Source organism: Cygnus olor, chromosome 12 (assembly GCF_009769625.2).
Source record: "Cygnus olor isolate bCygOlo1 chromosome 12, bCygOlo1.pri.v2, whole genome shotgun sequence".
Classification (NCBI taxonomy): domain Eukaryota; kingdom Metazoa; phylum Chordata; class Aves; order Anseriformes; family Anatidae; genus Cygnus; species Cygnus olor.
The window spans coordinates 2,715,802-2,738,208 of record NC_049180.1 but is presented as its reverse complement, the minus strand read 5'-3'; the positions used below and the strand labels follow the sequence as shown (position 1 = coordinate 2,738,208).

General features: G+C 58.7%; 2 protein-coding genes across 3 annotated transcripts; one reads left to right on the top strand and one right to left on the bottom strand.

Moving 5' to 3' along the window:
- Positions 1-701: 701 nt before the first annotated feature.
- Positions 702-4,312, bottom strand: LOC121076483. 2 transcript variants are annotated; one of them, XM_040570818.1, is made up of 5 exons: positions 4,214-4,312; positions 3,354-3,437; positions 2,721-2,888; positions 1,667-1,798; positions 702-968 (listed from the first exon to the last, which is right to left on the bottom strand). In XM_040570818.1, exons 2-5 carry the CDS (start codon positions 3,430-3,432, stop codon positions 832-834), a joined length of 516 nt encoding a protein of 171 aa, XP_040426752.1. In that variant the 5' UTR covers positions 3,433-3,437; positions 4,214-4,312; the 3' UTR covers positions 702-831. The 2 variants fall into 2 exon arrangements, with proteins under 2 accessions (XP_040426752.1, XP_040426751.1); XM_040570817.1 differs by having other exon boundaries at positions 3,354-3,433; positions 4,214-4,307.
- On the top strand, positions 4,275-10,929 carry EMC8 (ER membrane protein complex subunit 8). The gene is made up of 5 exons (XM_040570813.1): positions 4,275-4,671; positions 8,018-8,094; positions 9,543-9,612; positions 10,105-10,199; positions 10,449-10,929. The coding sequence occupies exons 1-5, from the start codon at positions 4,453-4,455 to the stop codon at positions 10,606-10,608; spliced, it is 621 nt and encodes a 206-aa protein (XP_040426747.1). The 5' UTR covers positions 4,275-4,452; the 3' UTR covers positions 10,609-10,929.
- The last annotated feature ends 11,478 nt before the right edge of the window (positions 10,930-22,407 follow it).

Below are 22,407 nucleotides of genomic sequence, written 5' to 3'. Positions count from 1 at the left end.
AGCCGCAGCTGGCCCCTCTGAGCGCCTCCGCAGCGCCTAAACCCACGCTTGGCTGACCCGCAGCGGGTTCTTCTCTCTCCCCCTGGAGCCTGCACAGGGCAACGGTGAGGTCTGCAGCCCGCCCATGCTGTTGGGGGAGGAAAAGTGGCGGAGGGAAACCGAAATATAGAACCAGGTTCCCTTCACAGGGAGGAGAAGCGGAGTATCGCCACCACACGCCCTCCTGATCCACACCGCTGCCTCGTGGAGCTCTGACGAGCTATTTTTGGAGCTGTTATGGGACTCTGAGCTGGGATCTGCTTGCCTTACACGTAGCTCAGGCCCCTGCAGCGTGACCCCTGGCTGTATCCCAGAAACATGGCCTTAAAGAGGTGGGGAGAAAGGCAGCGCTCCTCCCAGGAACCTATTCCTGCCCCAGAAAAGCAGCGTCTGGGCTGAACGCTCAACAACATCCCCCTGCGGAGCTGGGTGAGATTTTGCTGCTTGAATTCTGACAATTTGAAGTGTTTTCAGTGCTTCAAATACAACAAACTAGTCAAACTAACTTTCACCTTATTCATCGCCCCCAAGAAACACGAGTGTTTCATTCCCTTTAACCAGTTAACGCTGTCTACACATCAGCCATGCCAAGGCTACCTGGAGAAACCCTTCCCCCTCACGCTGCACTACAAATTCCCGTCTGCAGACCAATAAAAGGAAACTTTCAAGTTAACCAGAAGTTTATTATCATCTATTTAGGTGGAGAGGTTGTTCCAGTACATGAGCAACGAGGTCACACGCAGGTGATGGAATCATTTCATATTCAAGCAGGGCAGGTTCCACTGAGTTGCCTCACTTCTTCCACTCGTTCTTCTCAAAATCCCACTGGGAAGAAATGCCCTCCACGGGGTTAATTCGCATGTCCAACATTCTCTTCGTCTGCATCGACACCCACTCGTCGGAGAAGGTGTGCGGAATAGGGCCATACACTGCGATTCAAGAGGAACAAAGACAGGATGAGCGACTCGGCGACGGTGGTACAAGTTTTGCTAACGGGACGCTTTTTCCCCCCCCCAAAAAAACCAAATCAACGCTGACCACGCGTACGCCATCACCCGCTCAAAGCTAAGCTCCCCCAGTCCAATTTTTGAAGCAGGTTCCCGTCTCGGTTCTCGAGCTTGTACCGAGACAAGAGCCTCCTCCTAAGTTTGACTGTGCACAGATAAAGCCCCATCCGACCGCGTGCGCCGCCCCACGGCTGCTGGAGGGCTCCCTCGCGGTAGGATCTTCGGCTGGGGGGGAAGCCGAACGTGGCAGAAACCCAAACGTTTATTACCAGAGAGGCAACAAGCTCTTGAAACAGCGGGTTTCACAGAGAGGGAAGGTCTGGGATTGTTAATGTGTTGCTACTCCTTCCCTTCCCTTTCCTCCAAAGCTCCCTCCGCTAGCCTTACCTCTCCACGAGCCAACTTGCTGAATATTTTCGCTCCGTACCCACCTGTATCCATTCAGTCACAACCCCAGAGCTGAGCTTTCAGAGGCTAACAAGCAGCAGTTGCCACGCGCACACCAGAACGGCCGTTCCACACGGCATTTTGAAACTCTGAGCAATTCATGGCAAGTTTTCTACATCAGACGCCAACGGAGCTCGCAAGCCAGGACAGAACACGGCTCAGCCTTCACTTACTGTAAATTTTCTGCCAAATGAGGATGACCCCAGTCAAGCCAAGAAAGAAGAGCACTCCACCGAGGACGGTCTTCCATTCGTTTGATCCTTTGTTCATTTCTGCATAGCTCTCGTTGAATTTGATGCGGTACACTGAGGGGAAAAAAAAATAATCGAATCATTCATTTTTACTCTTCCGGCAACTTGCAGGCAACGCAACGCCTGCTGGAGGGAGGTAACCAAGGCCTAAAGAGGTCTGAAACGGAAGGGATGTTAAAATAGCGTCGGAATTAGCTGGCCTCTTCCTGCAAAGATCAAGTGCCAAAGTAAATGAGCTGTGTTTCACATTATTTCCGTATTTCTCGCGAGCAAAGGCAGCGTTGGTCTCTTTATATACGATTACGCGGCTGTGCAAAGGTTGCATGACAGGCCAAGGGGAAGGAGAAACAGATTTCCTTCCCTGCCTCCAATTCCCAGTACGGCCATTCACCACACAGCTCCCTACCTCCAACAATTTGAGCAGGAATGCTTGCGTTTGAAAGGCTGCGAGACTCTGGAGTTCAGAGCAGCATTAGATTTAGGAAGCGTTTATGAACATTTGAGGGATTTACACCTCCTGTCTTTGACGCAGGTGGGCGCCGCGCTGCTCCCGGGTCCTCCATTAAAACACCCGGGGTTCATTTTCTGCAGTCTGACTAACGGGATTACACCCCGTTATCAACACGGGTTGGGGTTTTTCTTTGCCCTGTCGGTAACAAGATGGCAACAAAGGAACAATTGGGATTTTGTGGAGGAAAAGGAAGACGTGGCTGAGCTTGACATACCACTAAGCTCCTTATGTGAGTCACGCTACGTGCCCTGAGGCACCTAACAGACACCAACAGGTGTGAGAACGCCAGCTACACGCACCTCCACCCGAGGGTAATTAGCACAAAATTAACACAGCTCTTTCGAAGGCGCCGGGCGGAGCAGCCTCGAGCCACGCCGGGGCTGCGTGTGCAGGAAGCCACCGGCCAGGACCGCGCAGCAGGGTGGGTCAGAGCGCTGCCGGCTGCGAGGTTGTTTCAGGACTTACGTTCGATTTTCTCATCGACGGACAGAGCGGTCCAGGAGGCCTTCTCCTTCTCCTTCAGGGCCTTCTGCTGAGCAGAGAGCTGCTTTACGAAGGCCGCTTCGGGCAGGGGAACATCACGACGGTCAACGTATGCTGGAAGGCTGAAGTCCTCTGCTTTGACAACACCAGCTGCGTTCGGGAACAGAAGAGACACAGAATCAAGCTTTTAATTCCTACGTTAACACCTCTTACTAGCCACAATTGAAAAAAAAAAAGCCAACAAAGATGATGCCGGTTAAGCGACCCAGAAGGGAAGAGACAAAGCTCCCCCACCGGCACCTCTGCGATGCCACCTGCTGGCACGGGCGCTGCTCCAGCAGCTCTCTTCCACCAGGGCAAGGGAGCAGCCCTGCCAGCCCCGTCCATCCTGCATCCTTCCCCACCCACCCCCCAGCTGCGGGTGCCACGCCGCGTCAGGAAACGCCACAGAGAGAGCACCCCAAAAAACATCACAGCACCCCGTACGGCTTCGCTTGCTGCCGGGAGCCAGCTTGTAGCTGGCACGAAGCTCCCCTCAGCTTTACAATTTCTAACGGCTGCGTTTTACGTTCTTCCTGTTGTTGTCCGTACCGAAAACGGGGCAGTGCCACCTACCGTGCCCGTGGGCCCTGAGACAGATGGAGGTGGAAAGGGCCCTTCTCCCGATGAGGCTGAACGCCCTTGAAGCCAACATCCTGCCTGGACAAAACAACAGCGGGCAAATCGCTGACAGCTGAGGCCACCAAGCGCACGAATTAGAAAGGAAACCCACTCGCACGTGCCTATGGAGGAGTCAGTTCAGGGGTAGCCCACTGTTACGCTGCAGAGCGGTGCAGATGCCCTCGGTTATCGAGGAGATGCTTGGATGAGCCCCTTCCCACCCTGTTTTTCATTGATGGCCTGTGTTTAAGCTCTGACCCCTTCCACATCCAGCCCGGGACCCCTTATTTGAGCTCTGACCCCTTCCAAGCCTACCCCAGGACCCCGCATTTGAGCTCTGGCCCCCTCCTCGCCCAGCCCAGGGCCCCGTGTTTAGGCTCTGACCCCTCCCCCCCCACCCCAGGGCCCCGTATTTCAGCCCCGACCCCCCCCCCGGGCCCGGCCCCCGCTGGGGGTCCCGGTACTCCCCGTGCCCTTCGAGCCACCCCGGAGCCCCTCAGCAGCCACCTTCGCCCTTGCCGCAACCGCGGGGCGTGACGTCACGCCGGCGTGACATCACACCCCCCCCCGGCGTGACGTCACACCCCCGGCGCTCCCTCAGCCGCAGGCCCAGGCCTACTCCAGCCCCCCCCCCCCCCGCCCGGCCACGAGCGGTCACCGGGGCGGACCCACCCGGGGCGGACCCACCCGGGGCGGTGCCGAGCGGCCCCCCAAGGCCCTCCCGTGTCCCTCCGGTCCCCCTCCATGTCCCCCCGGCCCCCTCCCGGCGCCCCCGGCCCCCCCGGCCCCCTCCCGGTGCCGCCGCCCCCTCCGACCTGCCGACCGTCCTCTACGCCGGGCCGCCACCGGAAGGAGCCGCCGAGCCGGAAGCGCGGTGCACGGCGGGACGGCCGCAGGACCAACGAGACGGCGCTATCCAAACCGTCCCCCCTCCCCTTGGCGGCGGCGGCGGCAGGGGGGGGCGTTTTACGTCCTTTTACGACACCTCGGCGGACCGAGCGGCGGGGCGCGCTTGGCGGCGGGGCGCGCTTGGCGGCGGGGGGGGCCCGTCAGGATGAGGCTGAGCACGCAGGCCTACTGCAAGATGGTGCTGCACGGCGCCAAGTACCCGCACTGCGCCGTCAACGGGCTGCTCGTGGCCGAGAGGCCTCCCCCCGCCGCCTCCCGGCCCGGCAGGGAGCAGGCCGCCGCCCCGGCGCTCTTCGTCGACTGCGTGCCCCTCTTCCACGGCACCCTGGCGCTGGCGCCCATGCTGGAGGTGGCCCTCAGCCTGGTACGGGGGGGGGGGGGGTAAAAGGGGGTTTGGGGGGGGGTTGAAGGGGGGTTGAAGGGGGGTTTCAGGCCCTGGTTGGGCTGCTGGGGGGGGTAGGGGGGTTGCTGAGGGGGTGGGGGGGGGGTGTAGGAGGGGGGGGCCTCAGCTTGGTACGGGGGGGTTGGGGAGTTAGGGGAGGGTTAAACGGGGGTTAAAGGGTGGGGTTCAGGCCCTGGTTGGGCTGCTGAGGGGGTGGGGGGGGGTGCAGGAGGGGGGCCTCAGCCCCTGGTTTGGCTGCTGGGGGGGATAGGGGGGTTGTGGGGGGGGGTAGGGGGGGTGTAGGAGGGGGTCATCAGCCTGGTACGGGGGGGTTGGGGCGGTTAGAGGAGGGTTAAAGGGGGGTTTCAGACCCTGGTCGGGCTGCTGAGGGGGTGGGGGGGTGCAGGAGGGGGGGCCTCAGCCTCTGGTTTGGCTGCTGAGGAGGATGGGGGGCTGTTGGGGGGGTAGGAGGGGTGCAGGAGGGGGTCCTTAGCTCCTGGCTGGGGTGTTGGGGGGGGGGGGCTAAGCCCTTAATTGGAGTGCTGAGGGGGAAAGGGGGGCTGTTGGGGGGGGGTCCTCAGGCGCTGGTTGGGCTGTTGGCGAGGGTAGGGGGGCTGCTGTGGGGGGTAGGAGGGTGTAAGGGGGGGGGGTTCTCAGCCCCTGGATGGGTCGCTGGGGGGGTAAGGGGGCTGCTGGGGGGGTAGGGGAGCGCAGGAGGGGGGGCTCAGCCCCTGGTTTGGCTGCTGGGGGGGGGGAGGGGGGGTAAGGGGGTTGCGGGGGGGCGTAATGGGGCGCCCCGGCTCGTGCTGCGGCTCCTCCCCGCGTGGCGCTTGGGGAGCGTCCCTGCCTCAAACCAGGGGCCGTGGGGGACCGAGAGGCTCCGGGCCTTGATCTTCCCCGGGGCTCCGCGCTGTGGTGAGGCCGTGGGGCGAAGTCCGGCCGCGGGGAAATGGCCCCGTTGCCTTCGCTGGGGGCGTCGTCACCGCCGCAGGGAGATCCGTGCGTGATTGGAGCCGGGAGGTTTCCCGGTAGAAAAATCCCACGTGCGTTTAAAGTCCCCGAAGGGTTCCCCTTTAAACAGGGGCAGGTCCGTTCCCGCGGGCCCCGTGGCAGCCAGGTTCGGTCAACTTGGGCTTCTCCGGGGTGGCTCTCGGCGTGCGATCGCGTTGTTGGGAAATAAATCCTGCTTCTCGCAACGGCTGAGGCGTTACCGCGTCTGCAGTCGCGGTGGGACCAGAGAAACGGCACTGCTACGTACGTGCCCGTTGTTTTGGGTGTCAAAAGTTAAAGACGGGGAGCCCTGCGACGTTTCCCGCGTTAATTAGGACCCGCTGAAACGTCTTGGCGTTTGCAGGCGCGTTTGATGACCCTTCGGACGCTCGGAAGCGTTCGAGAAGAGCCCGAGGCCTTTTGCCTCTCCTCATCTCTGACCCGAATTGTTCCAGAGCGCCAAACGGGACCACGAGCGTCTGCGTTTCATCAGAAAACGAGGCGGTGGAGCGCAGCGTTTGCTTCCAGCCCGACCCGCGGCGCCTCCTGAAAGCCGTCAGCAGCTCTTCGGCAGCGAGGGATCTGTAAAAACCAGCTTCACGCGCAGCCGTCCCCGGAGCTTCAGGGCTCTGGAGGCGAGCAAGTCGCGTGGGATTTATTTATTTATTTATTTATTTATTTTCTTTTTTATCCTCCCCAAATCGCTTTGATTTCTTCCGGGGGGGGGCAAAGCGCCGCGTGGAGGCGAGGCACGGCCCGTCTCCCATCAATTCGCCCTCGGCGGGGCTCGACGCGACCCAAACCACTGGAGGCTGAGCGGTGCCCGGGGCCGCTCCCGGAGGTGGTTCGGCAGCTGCAGGGGGAGGCAGAGCTGTAAAACCCCGGCGGGTCGCTCTTTTTCAGGAGCCGTTTTCAATCCCCGCTTAGGGAGCTGGGAACTCCAGCGTGGTTTTTTAGGACCGTTTTCGGGAGGCAGCAAAAACTAATTTAAGACTAATTTTTTTATTATTATTATTATTTTTAAAACGATCGTTTCTTTATTACTAGCGTTGTTTCTTCGTTGTTATTGTTGCTGTCTCCTGGCGGCTGGGCTTTCGGCTTTAATGCCAAGCTTCCCACCCACTGCCAATTAAAACCGTGGTCCGAAAGCCTCCAAATGGCTTTGTAGCTGAAACAGCAGCTGGCCCGCAGCCTTAGCAGGGCTACGTAGCCTTTTTTTTTTTTCTTTTGCCACGTAAATCCGTGTCGTCCCTCGTAGAAGGGGGATTATTTACGTGGCTTGTGTGTTTCTGCAGTCTGATGCTGTAATTATTCCTCAGACCGAGACTGATTTCACTTACGGGACGCCGCAGATGCGTTTTTGGATCCATTTTCATGCAGCCGTTGAGGTTTTTCTGACGCCTGCTCTCTAGGGACAGCCCGGGAAAGTTCCAGCTGCTTCCCCCCTTTTTTTTTTTGGGGGGGGGGGCTCTGGCTTGGGGTCGCGGGTTATAAGGAATCCCCTCATGTGCGTCCCCGCTCCCAAAGCACGGCCGCGTCTGTGACAGGGCAGAGAAGCGCACCAGCAGCTCCTTCGTCAAGCCCTGAGCTCGTGGCCGAGCTGGGGAGCGTTTTTAGCGGGGCGCCGGGTTTGGGCTGAAAGGTTTTAAAGTGCGGAAAATTCCCCCGCCCCGTGCTTCGGCGGTTACTTGCTGCTGCAGGCGAGCTCTCGGAGAGAAACGCTTTGGTTGCAAAAACCTTTTTGTACCGGAGGGAGTTGAAAAACTGGTGAACGCCACGGCCTTTTTCTGCCCACGGCCTTTTTCTTCCGCCCCCGCGTGTTTACCTTTCGCTTGGAGCTTCGTTTGCTCGTTAGGTAAATAACGCTCACGCTTTAACCCCGAGGTGCTGCCTTAGGAAGGAAGTCGGCAGGCCGCCCTCGAAGCAGCGCGGGTCTGCGTGCCGGACACCTTCAGCTTCCCCTCTGCCACGGGAACGCTACCGAAATATATCCACAAACAGCGGGGAGCTGGGCTCCTCTCCTGGGCAGTGCCTTTGTCAGTCCTGTCGCTTGAATTTAACCCGGGATAAATGGAGCAAAAGAGCAAGAAATTGGTTCTTTATTTATTTATTTATGTCACTCCCCAAAGGTTCAGCTTGGTTTCTCTGCCCGGATTAAGCGAGCTGTCTGTGTGCGCACGGAGACGTCTTTGCCGGTTGCTTCTTTGAGTAAATAACTATTGTCGTGCATAAATGGCCGTTTTATTTGCAGGACCCATAGGGGATTTCCTTATTTCTGTGGTTTTTGTTTTTCTTTTTTTCCCCTCCTCAGGCTTAACCGTTGCCATTCCCTTTCCAGATTGACTCGTGGTGCAAAGAGAACAGCTACGTGATAGCTGGGTATTACCAGGCCAACGAACGCGTGAAAGACGCCAGGTGTGTTGGTGCAATATTTCCTTCCGTTTGCTCTTTTGCGCTGTGCTTTGTGCTCTGCCAGCAGCAATCACGGGCAGAAAGGGGGGCTGCCGATTCGCTCTGACACCCGTCAGCCGCTTGCGCCTCGTCCTCGTGGTGCCGGTGGCTGTGGCCTTCGCTCGGGTGCAGGAGCCCCCCGGTCTTTGCGGGATCCCTCTGCTTCAGTGGGGACTACAAAAGGCCGCTGCTTGAACGGCTGCCAGCCGGTTTAACTGCGGTTGTCAGGGAAATAGCCGACGTCTGCAGGCGCCTTTGCTTGTGCTGTAAATGTCTCGTAGGCTCAAACGACTCCCGGTATCTTTTTGGAAAGTCTTTTCGAAGTGACCCAATTCTTACTAAACTACTGAACTGTCTCGGGTTTTTGTTGTGGTTGTTGCTTTGAATCGTTTTCTGACACGGTAAAGGGGCAGTCTTGAAATGGAAGAGGATTATCAGTCAAGCAGAGATCCTCTTCACTTACTGTTCTCCCTGGGAATGGTCTCTTTTTTTTTTCTTTTATTTTTTTTCTTCCTCCTTTTCTTCCTCCTCCCTGCTAGCTGACTCAAATCACCAAATAAACAGCAAGGGACTTCGTGTGGAGCTACAACCTAGTGCTAGAGGTGTGTGTCAAATACTTCCCCCTCTATTAGACAAATCCAGTATCAAGACTCATGAGAGTGCATCGTATAGTATTTAAAATCAGTACGAACAACTTGTTTAAAGCATTCTGCTCCGTTCCAGTTACTTTGCTGATGCCTATCTTGGAGTCTCAAGTATATTTTTTAAATAGCACTTGGGCTTGCTTGGGTGTCTGACGGGGATGCGGACGTTGCCCTTTCCTTACAAGGGAAATACAGATCTGCTGGAGCCGTTTTTGAAGGAGAGGAGGCAGTTTGTTCCCTTTGTGGTTTGAAAGACTGTTGTGGGTTTGTTTCTTTTAAAGCCAGACTTCATTTTTTGAAGATAGCTCTGGCACCACGTAGCGATTGCCATCTTTGAAACAGCAAAGGCTTTTCTTTAGAAGATTATCCAGTTCCGTAGAGAAGCTGGCGGGTGAGTGAATTCAAACGCAGACTGGGAAGGCAGCTCAGATGAAGTTTCTTTTTTAAATGCCCGTCGGGGCGCAGGAGGCTGCGGTTCTTGGTTTGGTGGAAGGAGGTGGGAGGTCACAAAATCTGCGTGCAGTCTGCAGCGAGCACTTTGCTGCTCGAAAACACATTGCCTAAGCACGGATGAGCTTCGGATCATGCGCTGAAGAGAGGAGCTGGGGTTTCCTTGGCCATCTGACTTCGATCAAGTGGAGCATCAGCTCGATATCTTGTTCCTGTTTATAAGCGTACCGCGTAATTTTCACATCTCCTTAAGCGTGTTTCCTGCTGCTGTGAGTGTCACGGTTCAAATAACACAATTGCCTTTACCTTCCGCTGCAGTCCAAACCAGGTTGCTGAAAAGGTGGCCTCCAGAATTGCAGAGGGCTTTAACGACACGGCGCTCATAATGGTAAACTGCTTCCTTTTTCTCTCTGTATTGTTAATGTTGGGTCTGTGGTGCTGGACTAACCACTTACGTGCAGCTCTGTGTGTCCTGTAGTAGTGAAGTAACCACTTTGCTCTTTCCCCACAAGTGCTTTGGGGAAGAGATACAATGACTTGTAGCCCGTGTAGTTCTTAGTAAGTGGCTGTGGCTAGCTCTCTGTTATCTCAAAGGAAGTGGAGACCTTCTCTGTTCGTGGGGTTTGAGCAAAGTTAGTGTATTCCCTATTTAGGACCCCTTTCAGGGACTTAAATTCTTGTCTCGCGTGAAACAGATTGGGTTTTGTATCCTTGCCACAGTGACAAAGAGGGTTGGTGGCTTAAGCCTGGAGAGTTCGGCTCACGTGAAGGCAGACCAGCGCATGAATTAGAATAAGGTGTCCTGTTTGTGAAAACTTGCTTTCAATTTCACCTCTTTACTCGGGAAGACTTAAAACAGTGTTTTCCTGCTGCACGCCAGGTTGATAACACCAAGTTCACGATGGAGTGCGTAGAACCTGCCATTCATGTGTACGAGCTCCATGAGAACAAGTGGAGGTGCAAGGACCCACACGTGTGAGTAAACTGCAGAGTTTGTTTGTGTTTAGGTGGTGAGAAGTGGTTTGTGCTTTGAGGGCTGCGTTGTAGTGAGAGGGAGGGAGAAGGAGAGGGAGGGGGAGAGCAGCCAGCTGCTGAAGCCAGGCAGCCGTGCGCCTCTTAGCCACGACTGTGTTGCAGAGAGTGTGCTTTATCTTCCTGAATGGAGGAGATGGTGGGGGTTTTCTTTGTGATTATTATTAATTCCCGGTTCTTCTGCCATCCTAGTGATTTCTGTGAAGATTGGAACGAAGCCCAGAGAATCGCTGCGTCTCTCTTGGACAGCAAGTCCTACGAAACACTTGTAGATTTTGATAATCACCTGGATGACATCCGGAATGACTGGACAAATCCAGAGATCAACAAAGCTGTCCTCCACCTGTGTTAGAGGGATTCCTACTGACTAACTTACGGGCATTCCCACTATGTACTGAAGACATAAAAATGATATTTTTGAATGTAAATAGAGTAATATTCAGTACCTTGTGTGGAAAGCTGGCTGATTAAAAGAGTGGCGCGTCACGTTGCCAAGGGTGACGTGTCCGTAAGCTGTTGAATCCTTTTCATGAGATTCATTAGAAGAGCTGCACGCCGTCAGTTACAGCTGTCCCTGTGGATGCCTTCCCCGTTGTAGTGAATGTTGCTGTTCCTTCAAAACCAGAACTACTTCTGCTTATCCCCCTGGTTCATATTAAAAGTTTTGACTAAGCTTTTGTACTCCTTAGAGAGAATGATTTTTAAAGATTTCTGAAAATAACTTTCAAAAGATCGGTTTTGTCCTCAGATGAGGTATTTTGAGGTCAAATACATCAACAAAATCTGAGGTCAACTGTTTTTTGTTTTGTTTTTCGTGGCTTGGAAATGGCATTCTATCAGTACAGCAAATGCAAACTGCTGAAGATGATTTTCCGTGCACCTGTCACCTGGTTTGCAGTGGTTTTGTATGACACAGCCACAGAAAATGTGTTAAAGCTGCATTCCCAAATGCTACAATGATTTTCCTGCTGTCTCAGGGCATACAACCATAGTTACTGACTGAGAAAATTAAACGCAAAGTAAAATCAGATGTTCACATAATGCTTAAAAAAAAAAAAAAAAAAGACTGGAATAATGATTTTGAATGGAAGTTCCAAAACAGTTTGAAACTACAAAAGAAGAGCACGAAATACCATGATCATTCTATGGATTTTTTTCTGTTTTTAAACAGATGTAACTTTAATCTGGTTCATGTGGTATTCATCCCAGTAAGCCTGAAGTTGAAGGCGTATGTCTGAGTGCGCTGCGTCAAGGAGTCTCGATTACACTTAGCTCAGCTTTTGCCTTTCTAATTTTAATTTGTTTCTAAGAATAAGCGTAGTTGTCAATGAGGAAGCTTCACAGCACTGTTTCCTCTTACGTTATTTTTATTATATGTACTATTTTTTATCAGGTACGCCACAGGCAATGTACCTTACCCGTGCTTGCTTTTCACTGCATTTCTGTAACGACGTGATGAATTTAATATTTATCCTCCAAATTCATTAAGACATTTATCCCCTCTTACCGCTAGCTGCTTCCAGTGGAAGGAAACGGTGTTAGTCACCAGCTGGTGGTGGAGTATTTCCCTCACCACCTGAAAATACACTTGGTGTGGGGATGGGCGGTTGGGTCCTTTGGGAGGAGAGGTGACGTGCATGGACAGTGCTCGCTCTGGTTGCCCCAGGCTGGTGCATGTCTGGTGTCACGCTAGGAGCTTGTCCTGCCCCTCCGGGATGGTTAACGAGTTAAGTGTAGCCTCAACCTGCAACGCTTTCTCTAGATTTTTCTCTTTTCTTCCTAAAAATGTTTTTGCAATGAAGATCCCAGTGTCCAAGTCCTTTTTCAAAAGCAGTGAGGGAGAGAGAAATGGCCGAGGGGGAGATGAAGGGTTGACCCGAGTGGTTTTGTTTGTCTTCCTACTATGCTAAGGTGTGCCGGGCGTTACCAGAGGCACTGGCACGCAGTCAGTAGTCTCTCCGAAGCATGAGTCAGATACGCTTGAAGGAATGGAAAATGTTTTCACTTGCTGAATGAAAACACACATCTAGCTCACAAGCGGTGAGATGGACGCGTTTCGGTGTGTTACACAACGCGTCCAAGGCTGTATTTAAAATATTAACATATTTATATCCTGGAAACAGCGGTTCAGCAGCGTAGTGTTTGGAGCAAACCGCGTTGCGGGAAGAGGGCTTGTCGTACTTTGTGCAAACACCTCGTGAGGCCTCGGGAATTGACGCAGGGACAGGTGTTAGCCGAGCTCTGAGAGGTGGGTAACCCAGGCTGGTGAGACTCCTGAGCCACGGAAACGCGTTCCTCGGTCTCTGTAACCAGAAGTCATAACCAAGCCTTGATTGTATAGGTGCTACTACAGGCTGATCTCCTTGCAGTACTGCCCCCTCGCCCTCTTAAGGCAAAGCACAATGGGTATCAGGCTGCAACCTGGTGGAAACTGCCTGTGAGTAACACTTGGGGCACCTTGCTGGAAGGGAGGCAGCTTTAAGGCTTTGTCTTCATCTTCTGCTTGGGATGCCGTGAGCCTTTTGCCACCAGTAAAGGCCCAGGCGAGCTCTAAGCAAAAAGGACAAGCGCTGCAGGGCTCGGATCTTATCTCACCTGTCCTGTTTGCGTCGAAGGCTGGACAAAAAGGCAAGGCACCTGGAGTCCCGGCGGCTCCTGTGAAAGAATGAGGAAGCCGCCGGGCTCGGTGGAGGCTGTGTTCTCCCTTCCTGCTGCTGTACCGACCCTGCCCGCAGGGACAAACGCTGCCTGCCTGGCTGGCAGATCAGCTGCCTCTTCAGAGCAATTCAAGGTAACTCCTTTCAAAACCTGTGGGGGAAGAAAGCTTGGGGAAGGGACCTGCATCTCCCGTTCCTAAAATCACCTTTTCGTTTTGTTAGCAGCTAACGACATGCAGAGGTAAACTTTTTTTTTTTTCCTTCCCTGATTAACTCAGATTTGGAGATTTAAAGTTTACCCGCCCAGACAGTTGACCCCCAGCTCTTTACCACATCCATGGGACCTAAAGCAATAGAAAATATGTAACCTCCAGTGTGTTTTTTTCCACTCTCAACCCTAATATAGCAGCACAAAGTACTCGGGATTCTGCGTGGGGGTTGTAGGTTATTCTTTGCTGGACCCACATCAGGACTAACCTTGAATCTTTCAGTCGCAAGGGGGAGAAGGAAGAGGCCTGAGCGTGCGTTGCTGTAAGTGCCAGTTCGGCTTGAAATCGGGGATCAGATTGAAATGGGGCCCGCAGCACAAGGCGTGCCCCGAGGCAGGGCGTGAGCCCGGGGCACTTCCAACATTTGGATGCTGGGTCAAAAACCACGCGCAGCCCGGCTCCAGACACCCAGAAGGGAACAGGCAGAGGGCCTGGGGGGCCTGGCGGTGTTATTTTCACCCAGAAATGAGAGCATTTTAGAGCTGCTAGGAAAAGCAGAGGGTGTCTGGGGGTAAATCTGCGGCGGGAGCGCGTTCTGCTCCCCTGGCTTGTGCGGAGAAGAGATGGGGACGGGGGGCGTCTGTCTCGTCAGCAGGTTTGGGGATGCTCAGAAGCGAAATATCCGCTACCGGTGAAGTATCCACATCCTTATTCCTTGAGCTCGTTGTTGTGTTTGTATATGAGGATTTTTTTTCTTAATTCAGCGAGTGAAACAGTCCTGCGGGAGTTTGCTCCCCTGCCAGCGGAGGTGCCCACGGGACGCCTCCCAGCCCACACCAGCGTGAAAACCAGCAGAGCCCGGCCACGCGCAGCCTGTCCCGGCTCTTTGGGGCTGGCAAGGGCTGGAGCAGGCGAGCAGCTCAGCTGGCAGGACGGGGGAACCGCAACCTCCTCGCCTGGTGCGGGTGTCCGCGGCCACGGCAGCTCCGCGCGGTGCTGCGGGGTCGCGCGCCCCCGACTTTCTTCGGAGAGGTGCCCCCCGAATTTCTTCTCCAAGTGGCAGGGATGCGAAGCGGCACCTCCGCGGGGCGCTGACAGCTGCAGGAAGCAGCCCCGGGTCTCTCTGCTCGCTGGCCGCGGGCCTAATCGCTGCACTCTGCCGCTGCTGCTCCTCGTAAAAACGCCCGGAGATGCTGGGATGGAGGAGGCATTACCCAGGCGGAAGGAGCACGCGGGTGCTAATGGAGGAGGCTGTTAGCGGCCCGGCCTCGCGGCTGGCTGCAGCTCGGGAGATGTCCTCGGGGGGAAAGGCGCTTAGCCTGCTGCTGCTGAGCTGCACTTTGAGATTCTGCTTTAATTCAGCCCCCGGAGTGGAGCTGAGCGTGCTGCTGTGCTGAAAAACCTCCTCGTGTGCTCCGCCAGGAGCCCTGCAGTCGGCCTTCCTGGAGCCGGCAGCGATTCCGCTGTGCCAAACCACCCACCGAGGGCTTCATCGATTTTTTTTTTTTTTCTTTCTTTTTTTACTCCCGGTTTTAGACCACGTTTTCACCCAGCCTTATCCGAGAGCGCGCCCTGCCCGCGTATCTGCTTTGATTTTGGCTCGGGCTGCGTCCTTGGAGAGGATGGGGGCAGGCTGCCGGCCGCGGGCTGGGGTTTTCCATAGCAGCACCGTGCAGGAGGCGAAATTCCTCCTCGAGTGGCTGGGCAGCCAGCGCCCAAAATCCGCCCTCACCTGCAGGGTTTCTTGGCAGCGGGCTTGGCCGTAGCTGTGGGGAGAGGGGCAGGGCACGCTGCCCCTAAAACCCTAGAGCCGGGGGAGATGGGGAGCTCCCCGAACGCCCCCGAGCTGCATCACGGCAGCACTTTAGCCGGAGGGAGCGGTGCCAGGGCTGCCCCGGTCTGCGCAGCGGCAGCAGCAGCTGGGGAAGGCTGGAGAAAGAACGCAGCCCTTCCTAGAAATGCACTCCGGAGCTTAAGAGAGAGAGGGACCTAATTGAAAAAAAAAAAAAAAAAACGTATAGAGGTTGTACGAGGGGATAAAAGGGAAAGCTGGGCTGAGATTAACCTGGAGCTCGGCGAGCCGGGAAGCAGCAGGCCGGCCTCCGAGGCGGTTCCCAGCCCAGGCCTCCGAGCTGCCCGCTGGGTCCCCGCTCGCCCTGGATGTGCTCCTGGCGGGGGAGCCCAGCACCCCCTGGCTTTGTGCTCAAGGTACGTGCTCGCTTCCCACCTCGCCTCCTGCTCGCTCCTGGGGGCTGCTGCCGTGCCCCCGGGGGGTTCCTTTGGGGCCGTTTTCTGTTCGGTCTGCTGGGGGACGCTGGGGCTGCTCCCCTTTCCCCAAGCCTTCATCTTCAGCTGCTTCTTGTCTCCTCCTCCTCCCTTCCCACACCCGGCGTCCCCCAGTACCACTTGCCCGCCCTGGGTGGCCACGAGCCTCCCCAGCGAGGGGCTCCCGACCCTTTTCTTTCCCCACGAAGCACCAGAGGGCAGCCGGCTCCTCGCTGACCCCATCCTCTTCCTCCCGCTGCCGATTTCCCTGCCCCCTGGCACCACCAAGGAGCTCCCGGGAGGGACGTGGGGCTGGCGGAGGCTCCCCGGGTGCCCATACGAAGGAGGTGGCTGGTCCACGAGCCCGCCCCGGTGCTCTCCGCGTTCAGGCTCTCCCCTTTCTCCAGGTGCTTTCTCCTTCGTGCTTGGGGCTCCGTGCCGGAGGGTCCCTGCTCCGGGCCCAGCCCTGGGCGCTCGCCCACGGGTGCCGTCGCCTTCCAGCCCCGTGGGGAGGAGGGGAAGGGACGCAGGATGCCGGGCTCGGTGTCAGGTTATCGCCACGCCAGCTGGAGACGTGCAGCAGCCCGCGGAGCTAACCACAGTTAGTTCAGCGCGCCGTTATTTCTGCGTACCTCCCGGCCGTCGCTTTCGGTCGCCTGCTTGGTGCAGTTTCAGCACCAAACCCGGCCGCTGCTCCGGGCTGGGCTCGCTCCAGGGCTCCTGGGTTTGGGGCCTTTTGTTCTCGCCCAGCAGCAGCGAGCGGGTGGTTGCAGAGGGGCAGCGAGGTAGAGACGGCGGGTGGGGGGGGTTCTGCTGCACCAGCTCCGTTTGCGTGCTGAAACCGGAGCTGGTGAGGAGGGGGTTCCCATGGGATGCTGCGTGCACCGAGCTTGGGGAAGGAGGTGGAAAGCTGGAGCCTGCTGGGCCCTGCCCTCTGGATCTTCGTCCCTGCAGCTGAAGAGGCAGGAAAATGCATAAACCAGTTTGTCTGGCTGCTTTTCTGGGGCAAAACCGAGCCACGGACTGCAAAGGTCTCAGCCTCCGCGTCCAGAAGTGCAGGTCCTGCCTGAGCTCTTCAGCTGGGAGCCCTGCACCGGCTGTTGGAGGAAATCGGCCCTTTCTCTTTCTGTGTTTGTTGTCAAATGCAGCAGGAGCAGAGCAGCAGAAACTGGAGCAAACCCACTCACTTCCCCTCTCTGCTCTCCTTTGCGCCGATTGCCTCCGGTGAGAGTGAAAGCCCACGAGAGCTCCGCATCGAGAGCAGGGCTTTGCATCGAGAGCTGGGCTCTGCCCTCAGCCAGGGCCCCGCGGCTCCTGGGTCCAGCCTGGCCTCACCCTCGGCACGGCTCAAGGATCTCCCTTGGCTCCTGCCTCCAGCCACAGAGGCCGCGAGGAGGCTGCGATGGGCGGAGGGGATTCCCCGCGTGCTGGCGCCCTGGAGGTGAACTGCTCGTTTCTCTGCAAAGGAGCCGTCTGGGGCTTTGCAGTCGCAGAGGAGGCGGATATGCAAAAGCCTCGGGCTGCTTTTAACGCAGGCAAAAGCAGCCGTGCTGGAGGCTGAGCGTTCACCCTCGCATCCTCGCAGCAGGGTGGGACCTGGAGCTGTCAGCGTGGGGGCAGCGAGAAGCCCTCTGCCCGCCCCCCCGCTGCCAGGCTGGGTTTTGGGGTGGGCAGGTGAAACCCCACGAGGGTCAGGAGACCCTTGCTGGCCCCCAAAACTGGAGCAGGAGCAGCGGCGTGGATGGTGCCGCAGCTGGGAGCATCGCTGGGAGCTAGGACGCGGGGATGCTGGGCTCCACCCTTGGCACCCCCGCACCACGCCTGAGTTTTCTGGCCCTTCAGGAGCCCAACCACCTGCTCGTAGGGATCCTCGGTGGTCGGGGGGCTATGGCCACAGGGGAGGAGCACTCTCGTGCCTCTCTCTTGAAGCTCCAGGCCGGGCAGTGCAGCAGGGTGAGGGAAAAGCAGCTTTCCCCCATCGCCCCTTCCCTCCTCACCCACGGGCTCGGATGGGGCTGGAGGGGGAGAGCGGCGAGGGGGGGCTGGATGGGAGGAGCTGGTCTCCACTAACCCCATTAACCAGGTTAGGGACCGACCTTGTAAAACCCACAGCCGTCCCCAGAGCCGGTCCCGGGTGGGCATGGGAGCGGGGCTGGGACCCCCCCAATCCCGCGGGGCAGGAGCTGGGATGCGACGTGCCCGCGGTGGGTAAGTGTCACCCCCTCGCCAGCACCCCGGGGAGCTCCGGGGCTGGGTTTGGCTCCGTTCGCCATCCCAACCCGCCTGCTGGAGCAGCCCCGTGCCGCCGGGACCCCTCTCTGTGCATCCCCCCGGGGTGTAGCCGCTGGAGTTTTCCCCGACGCCGCTCCGGTGACCCCTGCGAAGGGCGGCTGCGGGTTTCTGGAGCGTGAACTCATCGGGAATGCAAGCACGGCGCTGGCACAGATGTGAAGTCGAAGCCCCAGCACCAGCCCAGGAATTTCTCTGCCTCAGCATCCCCCGGCGCCGTGGGGAAGGCAGGGCTGGGAGCCAGCAGCGACGGGGAGAGGGGCTGCTTTGTGACCCGGGGTTGGGATATTTCCCCCTGCAGTCCTTCATCTGCGAGCTGGGCAGCAGCGGTTCGCAGAGGAGGGCGCATAAATCAAGAAACCGGGTTTATATATCAAGAAACCGGGTTTATATATGCTCAAAGCTTGGGGTCCCCGGCGGGCTCCGCTCGCAGCCCCAGCGCACATCCCGATGGTCCCCGCTCAGGCTGCCCACGGGGACCTGATCCAAGAGGCAGAGCCACGACCAGCCTGGAGGTGATGGGAAGCTCCTGCTTCTCCTGGCCCGGCCCTGCCGTCCTGCCCAGCCCACGCCAGGGCTGCTCGGGGAGGCACGAAAAGACTGTGGTGGACAAAGCAGGCGGGGAGAGGAGGGTTTGCCGGGCTCCCTGAGGGGTGAGAGCAGCAGGGCCGAGTCGCTGACCCCCTTCCCAAGAAGCTTTCCCCAGCAGCTGCGGGCAGGAGGGATGCGAATTTCCCAGTGAAGGGATTTTGCCGAGGATAGTTTTAAGCGGTGACCGGCAGCTCAGAAATGTCAGCCTCTGTCCTGTTTTTTTTTTCGCACCCTGCCTCTACGTCCCATTCGGGGGCTGCCCCCGTTCCCTCCGGCTGCAGGATTTTCCCACCTGGATTTTCCCCAGAGCTCTCGGGGCGCTGCAGGGACCCGAGGGGGTGCTCCGCTGCCCCGTCCCATGGCACGGAGGCGTTTGGTGGGGTCGGGATCCCGCGCTCCCTCGCCCCGCGGCGCTCAGCGCCACGCAGCATCCCGACCTCCAGCGGGGCGCAGGCAGGCGCCCGGCCCTCGGCGTGAATTTTGCAGCTGGGAATCCCTCTATTTCCTTCGCGTGGGCTCGGGCTTCTTCTGAAAACACACAAATCCCCATCCCGCTCCCCCTGCTCGCAGCCAAACCCTCCCGGCGTGTGGGAACGGGGGGCGCCCACGGCGGGGCGGGCAGGGCGCTGCGGCGGGGCGCCGGGCTCCTTCTCCTCCCTCCCCAAAAAGTTCCTCCCGAAACTCAGCGGCCGAGATTGAGTCAGCGACAGGCCGTGACATCAGCTCGTGGTTTCTCCGCCGAGCGGCGGGGCTTCCTGTTGTGCCCCGGCAGCTCGCCGCGCTCGGGCGCCTAAATATTTATATTTATTTATATACGCGCACGTAGGCGCGGAGGTGCGCGCTCCTAGCCAGCGAGCTCCGGTTCCTCCTGCTCGAGGCATCACCGGCCCCGTTCCCCATCGTTTCCCGCAGCCCTCGCCTCTCTCTTTTCACAGCCAGGGCCGGCAGCGGGGCCGGAGAGCCGTGCGCCGCGGCGAGGCCCCGCCAAGAGGATGAAAACATGGGGCTCAAGTTATCCTGCCTCAAAGGTGGGTCCGGGAGGGTCCCGTGCGCGCGGGGAGGGCCGGGAGGGAGGTTGTGCTCGGAGGAGCTTTGCTGACTCCTAAAGGCATCGCTGCTGCCAGCGCGGGGCTTGGCCTCTGAAGTGATGACGCCGCAGCTTGAGCAAGGGGACGCCGGGGGTTTTTCCAGCCTTGGAAAATTCGGGGCATGGTCCTGAGCTCGCCCCCGCTGCCCTGGGCTTGGGGTTTGCTCAGAGGTAGGGCCGTGGGAAGGATGCTCGGGGTCGGGGTGCTCGGGGCCGGGCTGGGAGCCGGGCTGACCCCCAGCATCCTTGGGTAGCAGTGCCCGGCACGGGCCAGCTCGCTGCTGCTTTTCGTGGAAAAGCGCTGTTCGTGCTTTTCACCGAACTTCACTTTTCCTAACGGGGCCGAGCCACCACGGCGCCTGCAGGCGCTCTGGCTCGGCGAGGGGGGCGTGGGAGCTGTTAGCGTGCCGAGGCCACTTGTTAGCTCTGAGTGCCGCTCGGCAGGGGCTGGGACATGGGGTTGGGGACGTTGGGGACTTGTGGCACGGCCCGGGTGGGCTGCAGGGACGGGCGGGGGGCGGTGGCCACCTCGTGTCCCCACGGCACCAGCACCCGTCGGGGGCGCGTCCCCTGCTTGGTCCGGGGACGGCACCAAGGGCGATTTGGGAAGCGGTGCGAACCCGGTTCCGTTGTCACAGCGAGGGTGTCCCCGGCGATGCTTCACCCCGAAATGAGCCCTCAGAGCCCTGGAGGAGAGGGGACACATCACCCATGGGGTCCCCGTCCGTGGGGTCCCCGTCCGTGGGGTCCCCGTCCGTGGTGGATAAAGTTTTCCCCCCAAAAACCTCCAATATCGATGAAGTTTAAAGAGCTGCCTCCCCCCTCTGTTTTCTGGTCCATTTAACCCCCCCCCCCCCCAAAAGCAGGACGAAGCCTCGGCACGCGTGTGCCCCCTCCCCATTTTTGGGGTGCCCGGCCAGGCAGCCTGGTGCAGGGGGCTCGGGGGCCCCAGAGACACCCCCCGCCCCCCCCCCCAAACCCTGGGGTGGCTGCAGAGAGGGGCTGGGGGACACCAAAGCACCCTGATTTCCCTCCGTCCGCCCCAAAACTGGGTCAAAACCAAATTCGTTTGGGGGAACCAAACCAAATTTGGGTCCCCAAAGCAGCCTCGGCTCCGGCAGGCAGGCTCGGAGCCCGCAATAAAATAACCCCCTCCCCCCCCGCCCCCGGCTCCCTTACATAAGGCAGGGCTTTATCCTTAATTAAAAAGAGATTAAAAATATCAGTGGCTGTCCCCGCCGGGCGTTTTCCTGCTTCAGAGGAGTTAAAACCTCGCTGCCGGGCGCGGAGCTGGGGCTTTTCTCTTGATTAAAAAAAAAAAAAGGCAGATTAAAGCTATCCGCACCTGGCGGGGCGGGTGGGCAGCTGGGGGAACAGCGGGAGGTGGGGATTCTCCAGTGGCTCGTATAGGGTTGAGCCAACGGTGCTGTTCCCCCCCCCGCCCCCCCCCCCCACCCCCCACTTCGTTCTGCAGGCTTGAAGACGTGCGTGAGCAGCGGGAACGGCGGCGGGGGGGTCCCGGCACCGGGCGAAAAACACCTGCACGTGCCCTCCATCATCGTCACGCCGCCCACGCCCACGGGCGCCACGTTGTCCCGGGACGCCCGGCGGGCAACGGGGGGGACGTCGTCGCCCTGCAGCCAGTGCTGAGCACCGGGAGGGGGACACCGGAGCCCCCGGCATCGCCCCGGGGCCGCATCCTGCCCCGCCGGGGGCGACGCTTCCCGGAGAGCAGCTTCGCCAAGAAGCCCCCCCGGAGAGGCCAGCGCGCGAAAGCAGATGGAAATTTAATTTTTTAATGACAGCAGCAGATGGCAAAAGACACCAAAGCGTGTTCGCAGCACGGCGGAGCCGTTTATAGAGCGCCCGGAGGGGCCGCAGCGCGTGCCGGCGGCGCCGCGGGTACAGCGCCAGGGTGGGGGGCACCCCCGTCCTGCGGCACCCGGACCGGCCTGCGGTGGTCGGGGGTGGGGGGGACGGGGCTCAGCACCCCGGGGGCTGAAAGGGAGAGGAGGGGGCGTGTGTGTGGGGGGGTGATCGGATGGGTGGGTGGGTGGACGGACGGACGGACAGGAGGATGAATGGACGGATGGGTGGGTGGGTGGAGGGATGGAGGGAGGGAGGGAGGGAGGGATGGATGGGTGGGTGGGTGGGTGGATGGATGGACGGACGGACGGACGGATGGACGGACAGGAGGATGAATGGACGGATGGGTGGGTGGGTGGGTGGAGGGATGGGTGGGTGGATGGGAGGATGGATGGATGGAGGGAGGAAGGGATGGATGGGTGGGTGGGTGGATGGACGGACGGACGGATGGACGGACAGGAGGATGAATGGACGGATGGGTGGGTGGTTAGATGGGTGGGTGGGTGGGTGGACAGATGGATGGGTGGGTGGGTGGGTGGATGGGAGGATGGGTGAGTGGTTGGATGGATGGGTGGTTGGGTGGGTGGGTGGATGGGTGGGTAGATGGATGGATGGGTGGGAGGATGGATGGATGGATGGGTGCTTGTGTGGGTGGGTGGGCGGGTGGCTGGATGGGTGGATGGTGGGGTGGGTGGGTGGGTGGATGGACGGAGAAGTTGGCGGATGGATGTGTGGATAGATGGATGTGCAGGTGGGTGGGTGGGTGGAGGGATTCATGGGTAGACGGATGGACGGATGGACGGATGGACGGATGGAGGGATGGAGGGATGGAGGGATGGGTGGCTGGATGGATAGGAGGACGGGTGGGCGGGAGGACACCCCTTGGGTGGACAGGCAGCAGAGGACAGGCCACCACAGATGACTGGGTTGACAGAGGGAGCAGTGCGAGTGGTACAGGCGGCGCAGGTGCGTGGGGGGTGACCGGAGGGCTGGGTGAATGGACGGGCAGAGGGACGGACGGACGGGCAGAGGGACGGACGGATGGACAGAGGGACGGACGGACGGGCAGAGGGACGGACGGAGACCTGGGCGGGCAACAAGGAAGCAGGCGTCTGTGCGGCAGCCAGCGCCTGAACGTGTGCGGCTGCCCGGGGACACACGGTCAGGGCAGGGCTGGGGGAGGCCGG

What these genes read in the sequence shown, in the direction of transcription:
- LOC121076483 (XM_040570818.1), bottom strand. Translation starts at nt 3,432, where the DNA reads ATGTTGGCTTCAAGGGCGTTCAGCCTCATCGGGAGAAGGGCCCTTTCC. An exon ending in CGTCGATGAGAAAATCGAAC is followed by an intron (nt 1,799 to 2,720) that starts GTAAGTCCTGAA and finishes TTTTCCCCTCAG; the next exon opens with TGTACCGCATCAAATTCAAC. An exon ending in CATTTGGCAGAAAATTTACA is followed by an intron (nt 969 to 1,666) that starts GTAAGTGAAGGC and finishes CTTGAATCGCAG; the next exon opens with TGTATGGCCCTATTCCGCAC.
- EMC8 (XM_040570813.1), top strand. Translation starts at nt 4,453, where the DNA reads ATGAGGCTGAGCACGCAGGCCTACTGCAAGATGGTGCTGCACGGCGCC. An exon ending in TGGAGGTGGCCCTCAGCCTG is followed by an intron (nt 4,672 to 8,017) that starts GTACGGGGGGGG and finishes TTCCCTTTCCAG; the next exon opens with ATTGACTCGTGGTGCAAAGA. An exon ending in AGGTGCAAGGACCCACACGT is followed by an intron (nt 10,200 to 10,448) that starts GTGAGTAAACTG and finishes CTGCCATCCTAG; the next exon opens with TGATTTCTGTGAAGATTGGA.